The sequence below is a fragment of the Mustela erminea genome, chromosome 15 (genome assembly GCF_009829155.1).
Source record: "Mustela erminea isolate mMusErm1 chromosome 15, mMusErm1.Pri, whole genome shotgun sequence".
Classification (NCBI taxonomy): domain Eukaryota; kingdom Metazoa; phylum Chordata; class Mammalia; order Carnivora; family Mustelidae; genus Mustela; species Mustela erminea.
The window spans coordinates 57414644-57428262 of NC_045628.1; the positions used below are offsets into that span (position 1 = coordinate 57414644).

The 13619-nt window shown below is 43.6% G+C and overlaps 1 protein-coding gene across 8 annotated transcripts in view; it reads right to left on the reverse strand.

Moving 5' to 3' along the window:
• Nucleotides 1-13619, reverse strand: part of RUBCNL (rubicon like autophagy enhancer) — a 39534-nt gene that overhangs the window by 22884 nt on the left and 3031 nt on the right. For 3 of the 8 annotated variants that reach the window (XM_032314776.1, XM_032314777.1, XM_032314772.1), the window contains exon 2: nucleotides 2350-2952. In XM_032314776.1, coding sequence (XP_032170667.1) covers nucleotides 2350-2854 — 505 coding nt within the window. In that variant the 5' untranslated portion in view covers nucleotides 2855-2952. The other 5 variants (XM_032314778.1, XM_032314774.1, XM_032314771.1 and 2 more) reach the window with 5 other exon arrangements.

Below are 13619 nucleotides of genomic sequence, written 5' to 3' on the forward strand. Positions count from 1 at the left end.
GGGTAGAAAGAGAAGATCGTGGAAACTACCTGAGGCAGACGGAGAAGGGTGAGAAGGTACAGTCTAGAAGCAGGGCCCTAGGAATTATGGGGTCTCTTCTCCCATGCACTGTGACTGACCCAAAACTTCTTGTTTACAGAGACAAATCTATCTGAAAAAGGCCAGCATTGCTTCTCTGAAAAGGTCTTCCTGCAGCCAAAAACCAGAAGAAACTGTGGAGGACGGATGCAGCTGACTTAGCCATTCTGCCCCCGGAGCCGCTCCATTACTGGCAGCAAACAGCATCAAAACGGAATGATTCCTGTCATGTGATTCCTTCTTGCAGCATTTAAGGCAAAACTTTTCTACAAGGGACCCAAGAGCTGAGTTGTTCCAACCTGCTAAATGAGCCAAAATGCCACAGATGGCTTCAAGGCTAGATAGCTCTCAGGGTGACAAAGAGAGACGCTAGCAGAATCGCCCGATCCCCTGCCTCTGCTTCAAGAAAGCGACTCTTCCACGGAGAACTCGGAATCGGTTAGCTCCAGAATCCATCTGGGGTGGGTCAGCTTTTTCTGAAAAGGACTAGGGAGTAGGTATTATAGGCTCTAAGGACCGTCCGTTGCAACTACATAGTTCCGCCACTGCGGAGAGGATGGCGTTATCAGCAACACACGCTGCGCTTGATTTGTCAAATCAGGGGGCCAGAAGGAGCTGGCCCAGAGGTCATAGTTTTTGGACCCTGAGGAAGAAACGGGACAGAAAAAAGTCAAGCTGCAGATTCCAGTTCCAGCTCTCTACACCAGCTGGCTGGGCCTCTGTGTTAAAATATACTCATTTCTTGCACTAGGAGAGGTAGCTATTAAGAGATTGAAGGAGGCCAGCAATGTGAGTGCGCCCTGCAAACAAAAGGAATTGTGGATTGGTTTCTTGGGGCCTCAGGAAATGCTAGGCTGGGGGAGTGGGCGGGTGGGTCTTCCTCTACCATATTATCTAGAAAAGGAAGAGTGTGCTGCTGTCAGTTGTGACAAAGCAGTCACAGGGAAAATTCTGTATCTTAGTTGCAAATGCCTTGTCTTTGCATTGCTGTCCCCCAGCAAAGAGAGACCAGATCGCTGGGGACTTTTTTCTTTTTTTTTTTTTTAATTCCATAAGCAGCATCCTCCTACCAAGTTTAAGATGGAGTGGCTTTTAAAAGTACTTACAGAAATTGCTGAGACAAAAGGGGCTGGGGCAACTGTTATCTTTCTGGGAGAAAGACAAAGCTACAGGATAATTTTAAATTGCAGAACCACTTGCTGTAGAGTGTGTCATTTTGCTCAAATTTGGTTCTTATTTCAAAACTAGCCCATTTTAAGATTGTCCAAAATCTGCTATGCTTAAGCTATGAATAATATGTTAAAGATTATCATCATCTTCGACTCTTCCAAAAGTTTTTCCAATAGAACAAATAAGCTGCATATTTTAGGGGAGGGAGAGGGCTGGTTCTTGCTGGTGAGAAATAAATAAATTACCCACATATGTACACACATACAGACATACACACACACAGGCAGACGGGTAGCTTTCAAACTGTTTTGAAAGAAAAAAAACATCATCAACTATTTGGGATTCTGAGAGAAATACAGATCGACACAGTGTGAATATAATATAATGAATATTTTCTTAAAAATCAGAACGCCACAAATGAGAACCGTAATAGATAACTTATTGACTCTTGTGTGGCATTTTGCAGGCATTTTCTTATTTTAGGAATTCCAGTTTTTTAAGAATATGTGAGTTACTTCAGAGCAATGGGAACCCTGGCTTTAATTAAAAAACAACAACAACAACCTTTTGTATAGTCTTTGGGGGAATTGTTATTACCATTTTTAAATCTTACTATTTTCTAGTCACACTCCATTTAGGTAAATAGAGATGAGGCAGCAAGTGCATCTCCTAGGAAAGTACCCATGTGAAACGGAACCCACTCTGTCTGGAAACACTCCCCACCCCACCCCACCCCACCCCACCCCACCACGCTGAATTGAGAGCACCTCCAATACTCTTTTTCAGGCAACTGCATAGGCCAGAAGCTCCTGGAAGCACACACCAGCTCAAAGATGGCAGCTGGCACTGATTATCAACTAAGCCGAGCAAAGATGCTACCCCCTTGCTATCGAAGGAGAACGGAAATACCTGATTTTACCCATTGTGACCATCGGGACAGCTGGGCTGGAGACAATATTAAATGAGCTAATGCACCAGCCTCTGATCAAAGTGGAAAACCATGACTTTTTTCTCATGACAAAGACCGTAAGACGAGCTTTAGACCAAGCAAGGCCGGCACAGCAACAGACAGGAATGAGGTAAATTCCCGGCCGGGGTTACCTTCATCCGTGGAAGCTGTCAGTTGGGAAGGCTGCAGAAAAGCACGGTCCACTTCAGGACAAGGAGAGGAGCTTGTCAACAAAGACATCCGAGGAGAGTGTCCTAGGAACTCCGCCTGCTCTTCCGCTGAGGTAAAAGAGAGGTCGCTGCTCTTGTCCCCTGAGCCCTGGGCAGAGTCTGCAGTATCCTTTGACAGTGATGTCTCCACCATGGAGTCCCCGAGAAACAATGGTGAGGGGTTGAGGGGCAAGGCGGTGTCCTCTCCAAAGTGGTTCCCACTCTTCCTCACTGTTGGCACCCGAGGGGGCGAATCCTGAGACTGTTGCTGCTCACACTGGGGGTTAATCCAGGCAGCTTTGTGCCTTATGAATCTGACGTCTGAGTGGCAAGGAGGCTGGTCAGTGTCCAGGAGGCTGGGGGAAACATCAGTGTCACCAGGGTCATTGTTGTCCCTGTCCCATGAGTCCACTGGAGAATCGTGTCGGCCTGTAGACTGTGACACCATCTTTCCGAGCTCAGGGTGGTGTGAGTTCCACTGTACTACTGGATTAGGGCCTTGAACTCACCCGAATGTCAGCTGTGGGGAGGGGGCAGACAGCTTATCTGCAACAAGCAAAAATCATTCAAGATAAGTAAGAACCCAGTCATATTTTAAACTCCAAAATCTTTGGAGAAGAAACAAAACATTATTAAGTTTGTACTTCACTCTGTATAATACAGTCAATTCCCCTTGGATTTATAAGAAATAACTAAACAAACACATAAATAAAGAAATAAGCAAATTATCAATACAACTAGCAGCAGACACAAGAAGCACGATGTTGGGGGGCACCTGGGTGACTCAGTGGGTTAAGCCTCTGCCTTGGGCTCAGGTCATGATCTCAGGGTCCTGGGATCGAGCCCCGCATCCGGCTCTCTGCTCAGCCCGGAGCCTGCTTCCTCTTCTCTCTCTGCCTACTTGCGCTCTCTCTCTCTCTCTCTCTCTCTCTCTCCCTGTGTCAAATAAATTAATAAATAAATCTTTAAAAAAAAAAAAAGAAGCATGATGTTAGGACAAGAAAGGGTTTTCAAGGCATAAAGATAATCAAAGATTGTTTTACATAAGGATAAAGGCATATATGCATACTGGTGATAAAACAAATGAAAGTGTAAGACAGTCGTGCATTATTCCAATAAAATTAAATGTCAAACCCCAAATGGGAATACCATGGGGAAGTAAAGACACATTTTCATAGTTTCATAGTTTCTTAGTTTCTTGTTTTTATTTAGTCTGTGATTGTATTACAACAAAGTAGACAAGTGGGATTTGACACTGAAAACCCCTAGCACTAAAACATTTGTTTTATGTAACTTGGATTAAAATACTGAATTATAATCGCAGTAGAAATTTGTGATTCGCTTCTCATATCTAAAGAACACACTGTGAATCTAGAATCTATCTTTTCTTTTCTTTTTTTTAGTGGGTGGGGGACAGAGAGAAGGAAGGGGGACACAGGGTGAGGGAGAGAATCTTAAACAGGCTCCATTCCCAGTGTGGAGCCCGATGCAGGGCTTGATCTCACAACCTGAGAGCATGACCAGAGCTGAAATCAAGAGTTGGCAGCCTAACCCACCGAGCCACCCAGGCATCCCAGCTGGCTCACTCTTAAGCTCACTGTTTGGCTCCAGTAAATACAGCCATGATTAAAATGTCGAGAGCTACTCCAAAGAGAAGCACTCTGGTCACCGTAATCACAGGCCCAGCATGTGTCCTTCTACTGCTCCCACTGTCCTTCATCACTCTACGAGGCTCAAGTAATCTTAACAGCAAAAGCGAAGCCAGCAAGGGGAAGGCCTAGAGATGGAAGCAGTTGGCTTAAGTGACCTTAGCTTAAAGGAAGGGTGGAGAACAGGGGTGCAAGGTGGTGACTGAAACTCTGGAGTCAGTTTCAGGGCTTTAAAAACTAGCGTTATGGGGGCGCCTGGGTGGCTCAGTGGGTTAAGCCGCTGCCTTCGGCTCAGGTCATGATCTCAGGGTCCTGGGATCGAGCCCCACATCGGGCTCTCTGCTCAGCGGGGAGCCTGCTTCCCCCTCTCTCTCTCTGCCTGCCTCTCTGCCTACTTGTGATCTCTGTCTGTCTATCAAATAAATAAATAAATAAATCTTTAAAAAAAAAAAAAACTTATTTAAAAAGTAGCGTTATGTATGCAGATGGCTCCCACCTGGATCCCGGCTCCTGACCTCCCCTGGGACCACGGGTTAGCATATCTTACTGCCTATCCGACATCCATCCAGGGGACATGGCAAACTAACACATTCAAAAAGATGCTAGTTCCCCCCAAATCTGCTCCTCCCTGGTTTTCCCATCTCAGGAAACATACCTCCCAGTTGCTGAGGCCCCAAATCTGGACGTGATCCCTGATCCTATCTTCCCCTAACTCTTCGTCTTTCATCCATTAGCAAGTTCATATCCACAGCTACCGCCCTCACCTAAGTCACCATCTTCTCCCACCTGGGTCTCCTTCCATCTGCCCAGCGGGTCTCCCTGCTTCTATTTTTTTCAACGTACAATCAAGAGGTATGCAGAGATCTTTCAAAAGCCTACATAAGATGTCAGTCCCCTAGTCATCCAGCAGCCCCTTGACAGATCCTATCGAATCTGTAATAAAATCCAAAATCCTTACCTTGTCCTTAGGGCATGACAATGATCCTGTCCTGCAGACCACTCTCACGTATCTCTGTCTATTCCCCGATAAGTCCCAACCACGCAGCAAACTCTTGTGTCTCACAGGCTCTTGCCCACCCTAATGGTGCTGTTCTAGCCCTTCTACCTGGACCGCTCTTCCACCAACCGATCACACATCTGACTCCTGTCAGTCCCGTTGCACGTATTGGTTTATAAATTACTTCCTCAAAGAAGTCTTTCCTAACTACCTCTCTTAAAGTAGTTCCCCGGTTACTCCCTATCACATCACCTTGCTTAATTTCCATCATAGTCGTCTCACTTCCTGACATATTTTTAGCTCCTCACTGTCATTCCCCTCTGCCCCCTCCCTATAAGCTCCGTGAGAGCAGGGATCTCGTCTGTTCTCCACCAGGCGCAGAGCTCTCCATGGGGACTCAACACACATCCAGACTGAGAGGAAAATCCAACAAACTGGGAATAATATCATGAGCTGGAGAGAGGACTTCTGTGGTAGACACACCTGTTCTGTTACCTGGCAGAATTATCAGCACAAGGAGAGAAGTGAATCCGTGTTTCTAATGATAGGACATTTTTCTCACCCAACACTTACAAATAGACCAAAAGAAGGTACATAGGAAAGCTGTGCCACAGTTCCTTGGGTTTTCTTGACTTCTGTTCTAGGTCAAACCTTTCAAAGTGACACATACACATAGACAGGATACACATGACACTGCACAATACTACATAAGCTCCAAATCACCCCTCACCAAGTATCACGGGCTCTGGTGGCGACTTCCGGAATTCATCTCAAGCGCTTTGTCCTCCTTCTCCAAACCTCAAATCTCACCCACTGCCCCAATTTCTCTTCATCGCCCGTCTTTTCTTCTCCAATAATTTTGGGCTTCAACATCACAAATGAGAATCATGACCATGTTTTCATGGAATGCCCCCCAGACAGAAGCCTAGAGCGAGTGAAGCACGCCCATGGGCCCAAACCTGCCAATTCCTCCTCATTCCCAGAAAGGACACTGGTAACCACTTCCAACCTCTTCCTATGAATTAACATACATAGGACAGGTCAGAAGATGGGACTCATACACAAGGGCTCATCCTGGACAGAATCTACAACCTCTTTTTCTCTCAACAAGGTCTTGAGGGTGCTTATCTTAACTATCTCACCACTTTCTATAGTATAAATGTATCCAGATTTACTGAGCCAGACTCCTACTGACAGAAATTTATTTTTGGTTTTTCACTATTATAAAACATATAGCAATGAACATATTTGTCTGTGTTGCTTTTTGTTGATTTTCTCTCACTGGTTCTCTTCTCTTTACAAGTTGCGGTTTTAGTTCTGAGTCCATAGCTCCTGATAATGTATCTCCAAGAGGATGAAGCTAGAAGTTGTGTTTTACACTCAGTTCTCTCCACGTCATAGCTGTCCTTGTGTGGGGGAGACAATTACAGAAGTGAATGCATAGCCTACAACTAATGATAAGTAGCAGGGATTCCTGAGGTTTTTTTTTTTTTTAAACAGACTAAAGGTAATAGTTCAAAAAGGGTGATGCTAATTCTGAGCCTCCCAGATGTAGAATTGACTTAACAGCACAAAATGGAGCAAAACAGACTTTCTTTTCAAAAATAATTTCAGAAGCAGGTACTTGCTCCACTTCCTTCTCGAAAGATGCTTTTGTTTCACACAAATACCCAGCAGATGTTGGCTTCTCGAGAGGATGACAAGCTGGGCTGGACACTCATTAAGAAGCATGAGTTTCTCTGGGAGGGAGATGGCCACAGGAGAGGGCAATGATTAGAAACAAAGTCCAGGCCCTAGTCCCAGAGGTCAACATCTCCACTGCTTGATCTTTGGTGAGATACCATTATATCACTGTGCTGCTGGTTGTCACCTTGCTAGTGGTTTGTCAATTATTCGATTAAACAAATAATTACTGAGCACCTACTACATGGTTGGTATTGTTTTTGTCTGGAAGCACTGGAGTAAAATAAGCTCCGTGATTCCTCCAGTCACTTATGTTCTGGTTAGAGGGGAGACAGTGACTAAACCCAGACATTCACACATTTCAGTGCTGACAGGCAGTAGGTAATATGGGCCCAAACAATGGTTGGCATCTTCCCGAAATGCTTCTGACTGTCACAAATGGGGTTTTTGAATCAGAGAGGCTTAGGTACAAAGATAAAATCAATTTTCAAAAGCATTTTAAAGGAGGAGAAATCAGAGCGCGAAGCTTACCACCATTTCTATTGAGATTTTCCTGTTGAGGTAGAGCACGGGCCAGATTACTAGTTAACACACATGCAGCAGCAGATGTCCTAGACAAGAGAGAGACTCCCGGATCCCCCCTGCCCAGTCAGTCTGGGTGATTCTCTGCCCCTTAAGATCAGTGGTTCTGCTGAGAATGACCGCATCATGAGTGCAATCTCAGAGCCACAGGGTTGCCTGCAAAGATGCCACTTTTGCAAAAGGGGTGGATGACTCAGTTGGGCAGGAACCACCGTGACCTCTATAGTGACCTCACAAAAGTCTTTCAGACCCTAACTGGCCAGCACTTTGATGGCAGAAGAGCAGCTCTTAGCTGCTAGGACCCCTAACAATCGGATTAATATACATGAACATGTCAGATTTAGGATTTTAGATTTTCTCTACCTGAGCACTAACTACGGACTAAATACTTACTGGGAGCATTAAAGACTCATCTTAAATGTCGCCTTCTCAGCAACGCCTCCATGGCCCCCCATATAAGTCACGGCCACTGTCCCAGCCAGTAACTCCTCTCCCTTACCCACCTCTAGTTTTCTTCTTACTCCTTCGCATGACTCCCTGTTTCATTCAATCTCAAAGACCGACACCTGCTAGAATGTAAAATCTCTGAGGGTAACTGTTTAAAAACATTGTACTTGGGACACTTCTTTGTTCCCAGAAGCTAGAACAGGGGCACATCATAGGTGCTCGGCAAATATATTCTTTGAGTGTGAATAAAATGAATGAAGGAATGAATGAGGGGCGCCTGGGTGGCTCAGTGGGTTAAAGCCTCTGCCTTCGGCTTGGGTCATGATCGCAGGGTCCTGGGATCGAGCCCCACATCCGGCTCTCTGCTCAGCTGGGAGCCTGCTTCGCCCCCACCACCCCCGCCTGCCTCTCTGACTACTTGTGAACTCTGTCTGTTAGATAAATAAATAAAATCTTTAAAAAAAAAAAGAAGAAGAAGAATGAATGAATGAACAAACACTACCTAAGTATGGTTCTGTTGGTTGTTTCTGTTGTCCAAGAAAGAAAGTCAAGAATATATGTCCATCATTAGAAGAAATTGGAGATCATGACCTAAAACTCCTGCCAACCGTTTCCTCGGAATAAAGGAAGTTAGACACTAGAAATCACAAATAAGAGTGGAGGTGAAAGGTAAGATTCATGTATGCCGATTTTATGGTGGCTTACCGAGCAGGCTCAATAATAAACAAATGCAAGTGAACGGTCAGCGTGTAAGCTATTTGAGGTTAAGACAGTTCCCTGGTCCTCTTCCTCTTTTCTGATCTACTTCCCTTCAAGCTTAGACTTTAAACAGACTCACACTATCACTTACCAAACAGAAACCATTAAGATGCCCAGTCAAGCGGCTCCACGGCTTCCACAAAGCGGCCAGGAATCAGAGCAAACTGCCATTTTCTGACAGCTACAAGGTTACCGCCACTGAACGACACATGACGAACTCTGTGTTCTAACATGAAGAGCTCCCGGAAGGTGACAGGGCTACATTGCAACAGTGGCGGTGGCATCCCAGGGACTCCTCCCTGACCAACTTGACCTTCGAAAGTGACCCTTAATTTTGAAAGTCTGCTGTCAAAAGAACACCAGGGAAGGACAGAAAGCAATTATGACAAATGGGTGGGGTGAGAAGGGGAAGACCCAACAAAGGCAAAGACCAAGGAACATAGATATTTTGCCTAAGAAGACTGCAAGGTTGCCCAAGATGCACAAATGACTAACTTCCTGTGGTCTGTGTATGTCACACTTAACCACTCTCATTCTATGTGATGATAATGTGAATTATCTCAGGTTTTACTATGCTAATTTGGGAACTGAAATAAAGAACGTTAGGGGACTTGCCCAAAGCCTTACCATGAATAACTACCAGACATAGAACAAAAAACCAAAAGTCTGACCTGATCCAAAGCTCCTTCCACTGATATTTACATGTGCTCAAATTAGGATGTTTGCAATTTCACTGGCAAAGTAATTTTAAGAATTTTCCCATGAGATCTGTCACTAAATGAAGGATTAAGAACACGCCACTACTCCATGTTTTTAGAACACCGTGCCTGGAATTTTATGATTATATCTATTTATAAAAAACAAACAAACAAAATTATTGTACCTAGATCTCCAGTATGGGACTATTTACTTATAAACCTTATATGTGTATAGCTATTCTAATATAGTTATCATGTAACTTAAAATTTCATGAAAATAGCATTTTGTTCTTTCTTCCAATAAATCATCTTGTAACCTAAAGGTACCTACCACCATACAAATAATGGTTTAGTTAAAACCTTTTATATAAAAAACAATGATAAACAAAAAAATTATCTATCCATGAACATTAGACAACTGAATAAGACTTACAAAAAATATTAATACAAACATTCACCCACAGTAAGGGTAGGTACCTACCCTTAAATGATGGCAAGTCTTCCATGTTTGGGCAAAATAAAATAGGGAGCCCTGTCGGAAAACAGTCTGGCAGTTCCCCAAGTGGTTCAAAATACAGTTACTATTTGACCTAGCAATTCCTCTCCTGGGTATACGCCCAAGAGAATGAAAGCAGATGTTCACACAAGCACTTGTGCACAAATGTGAATGGGAGCATTATTCACAATAGCCAAAAAGTGGAAACTACCCCAATGTCCATCAACTGACGGAGGGGTAAGCAAAGTGTGTGACCACCAGACAATGCAGTACTCTTCGGCCATAGAAGAAGTGACACACTGAGACATGCCGCAGCAAGGGTGAGCCCTGAAAACGTTATACAAAGTGAAACAGCCAGTCAGAAGGATATTTCATATTGATAGATACTTCTCTTTAATGAGACGTCCAGTATAAGTAAACCCACAGACACAACATAGATTAGCAGAGGAAGGAGGGAATGAAAACATCAAGAGGGATAACTAAAGGGTAAGGGTACATTTTTGAGGCTCTAAATGTTCTAAAATTAACTGTGGCAATGATGACACACATCTGTGAATATACTAAAACCACTGAGCTGTACACTTTAAACGTGGCATTTTTTAGAGATATATTTATTTGTTTGAGAGGGGGAAGGCAGAGGAAGAGGGAGAGAATACCAAGCAGATGCCAAGCTGAGCATGGAACCCGAGGTGGGGCTCGATTCCATGACCCTGAGGTCACAACCTGAGCTGAAACCAAGAGTTGGATGCTTAACCAACCGAGCCAGCCCAGCGCCACGAACTGTACACTTTAAACGGGTGAATTGTATGTTATGTGAACTCTAGCTCCATTTCAATAATGCTGTCCAAAAAAATGAAGTGGGAAGAAGTTCCCATCTCCCTTCTAAAAAAGTCTAGGAAGCCTAGAGAGCACTGGTATGACATGGGCTTGGGGGCTCAGAGGACAACTGACTGTAAGTCAGGCTGCAAACACAGGCACTAAAAGTGAAGGGAAAAACAGAGCATAGATAAAGGGAATACAGAATATGGGTGCCTAAAGTAGGTACAGAGAGGAAAGGGGAAGTAGAAGTGAAATTGCCACCACTGACCTATCTGGAAAAAGAAGAGAAAAAAACAAAAACCAAGAGCTGGTAAAGACAACATCATGAACGTGATGGCAACCAGCAATGGGGCACCGATTGCTGGACCCTACACAATGGTCCAGACATCAACATCCCCATCTTGAAACTAGCACTGAGAGGGAGGTTCTGCTGGTCCCAACTTACAGATGAGAAACAAAATCAACACAGTTAAGTATTGTGCTTCTGTTTTTAATTTTTTTAAAGATTTTATTTATTTGACAGAGATCGCAAGTAGGCAGAGAGGCCGGTGGGGGGTGAGGGGTAGGCAGGGTCTCCACTGAGCAGGAGAGCCTGATGTGCGACTCAATTCCAGGACCCTGAGATCATGACATGAGCCAAAGGCAGAGGCTTAACCCACTGAGCCACCCAGGCACCCCAAGTATTGTGCTTCTGTGTGATTAAGTGCTTATCCTTGAGAAGTATATACAGACGTTTGTAAAAATTATTGATAGAATTTCTGACATCTGCTTTGAAATAATCCAGTGGGGAAGTGCCAGCAGAAATTATGGGTGAAACCCAATTGGCCATTTCAAGAACTGTTGAAAATGGGAGAAGTATACATGTACTGATCCCTTTACTTCTAGTTTGAAATTTTCCATAAGCAAACTCCCTAGGTAAAAGCTAAAAAACAAAAAGAAAAACAGGGGTGCCTGGGTGGCTTAGTCAGTTAAGCGTCTAACTCTTGATTTTGGTTCAGATCTTGATCCCAGGGTTGTGAGATCAAGACCCTGGTAGGGTTCCACACTGGGCCTGGAGTCTACTTGAGCTTCTCTCTCTCCCTCTGCCCATGCCCCACCCCGTCTTGCACATGTGTGTGCCCTCTCTCTCTCTCAAAAAAAAAAAAAATTTTTTTTAAGAAAACAAATTAAAGGGGTGCCTGGGTTTCTCAGTTGGTTAAGCAGCTGCCTTCACCTCAGGTCATGATCCCAGGGTACTGGGATTGAACCCCACATCCAGCTCCTTCCTCAACAGGGAGCCTGCTTCCCCCCTGCCTGCCTGCTGTTCCCCCTGCTTGTGCTCTCTCTCTATCTCTATCTCTTTGTGTGTCAAATAAATAAATAAAATTTAAAAAAAGAAAAATTCCATCAACAGATGAATCGATAAAGATGTTGTATAGATATATAATGGAATATTAAGCAGCCATCAAAAATGACATGTTGCCATTTGCAATGATGTGGGTGGAACTAGAAGGTATTATGCTAAGTGAAATAAGTCAATCAGAGAAAGACAATGCTATGACCTTACTCATATGTGGAATTTAAGAAACAAAACAAAGGATCATAGGGGAAGAGAGGAAAAATAAAACAAGATGAAACCAGAGAGGGAGATAAGCCCTAAGAGACTCTTAATCATGGGGAACAAACTGGAACAAACTGAGAGTTGCTGGAGGGGAGGGGCTTGGGTGACAGATATTAAGGAGGGCACATGAAGTAATGAGCACTGGATATTACATAAGACTAATGAATCACTGACCTCTACCTGTGAAACCAATAATACATTATATGTTAATTAACTAAATTTTAATTTAAAAAATTTAAAAAAAAAAAAGAAAAACCTTCATCACTGCCGTATCTGTCCATGTAACCTTGAGTTACCTCTCTGACCTACTTCTCTATTACCTCTCCATTCCTACACCTCTATACCCTTCTGCCTCCCTGCATCCCCCTATATGCTTCTACTTGCACTCACTTCTTTATTCAAACTTGCCTTTGGAAGGAGACTTCCTTCATCACCCTTTTTAAAACTTCATCCCTAAAATATTCTCTATCCTGGTTTACTGCCCTATTTTTTTTCCCCCCAGAGCACTCGTCTTCTATTATCTTAGCCATCATCATCAGTTCCTAACTACCACTTACACGGCCTTTACTATGGGCCTGGCCCTGTTCTAGACTTTTCTACACACACACAGACTTGATCCTTCTAACAATCTATGAGGTGGCTACAACAACACTAGGACCCGAGGCATAGCTTGCAACTGGAGCGTTTCACACCCAGGCAGTCTTGCTCCCAAGTTCACATTCTTACCTGCAATGGTGCAGGGGTGAGGGAAAGACCTTTAAATCTAATGGACCCAAACATCTCTCCAGAATATCAAAATTTATCAAGCACGAAGGAGCTGCTAGCAATGTCAGTGACATGGGCATGCTTATACCTCCCTGGGCCCCAGTCCCCACAGAGACCAAGAGTTTAAACTAAGAATGAGACCAAAACCAAAACCAATAACAACAACAAAAACCATTTTATATATGTCGTAGGACAGTTGGAATGATTAGACAATTGAGCCATATTGCTTAAAATACCCTCAAAACGTGCATAAACAAAAGTTCAACTCTCCTGACCCATCATATTTAAAGTGGCCATCCCTCAAGCTAGCTTCTAAGAATTTTCTCCAAATAAAGAAAGAGAGAATTATAAAGTAGCTTACATGTATTTCTTGCACAGTTGTTTTCTGACCCACTACAAGTTGCTGAAATAAAAGAATGTGGAAGAGTTTAAGGCCACCCCAACCTCTGGTCTTTAGCTCCTAAAATAAATAAGACAAAAGCATCTGCTGGTCATGGGTGACCTGCCCAAAAAAACTTTGAGGTCTAGTTTACACTTATCTCTTTAAGTGTAAAACTAAGGATCCAAGAACAGAACTAAAGTATTTTTAAAAAATAATTTCCAAACATTAATTGTTAGGCAGATCACATTGAAGTGTGTAGATTATTTTGGCTTTTTCCCCTTTGTCATGTTCCAGCCTATGTTGAGAACAGCAAAAACACTTGTCTCTGAAACTTCC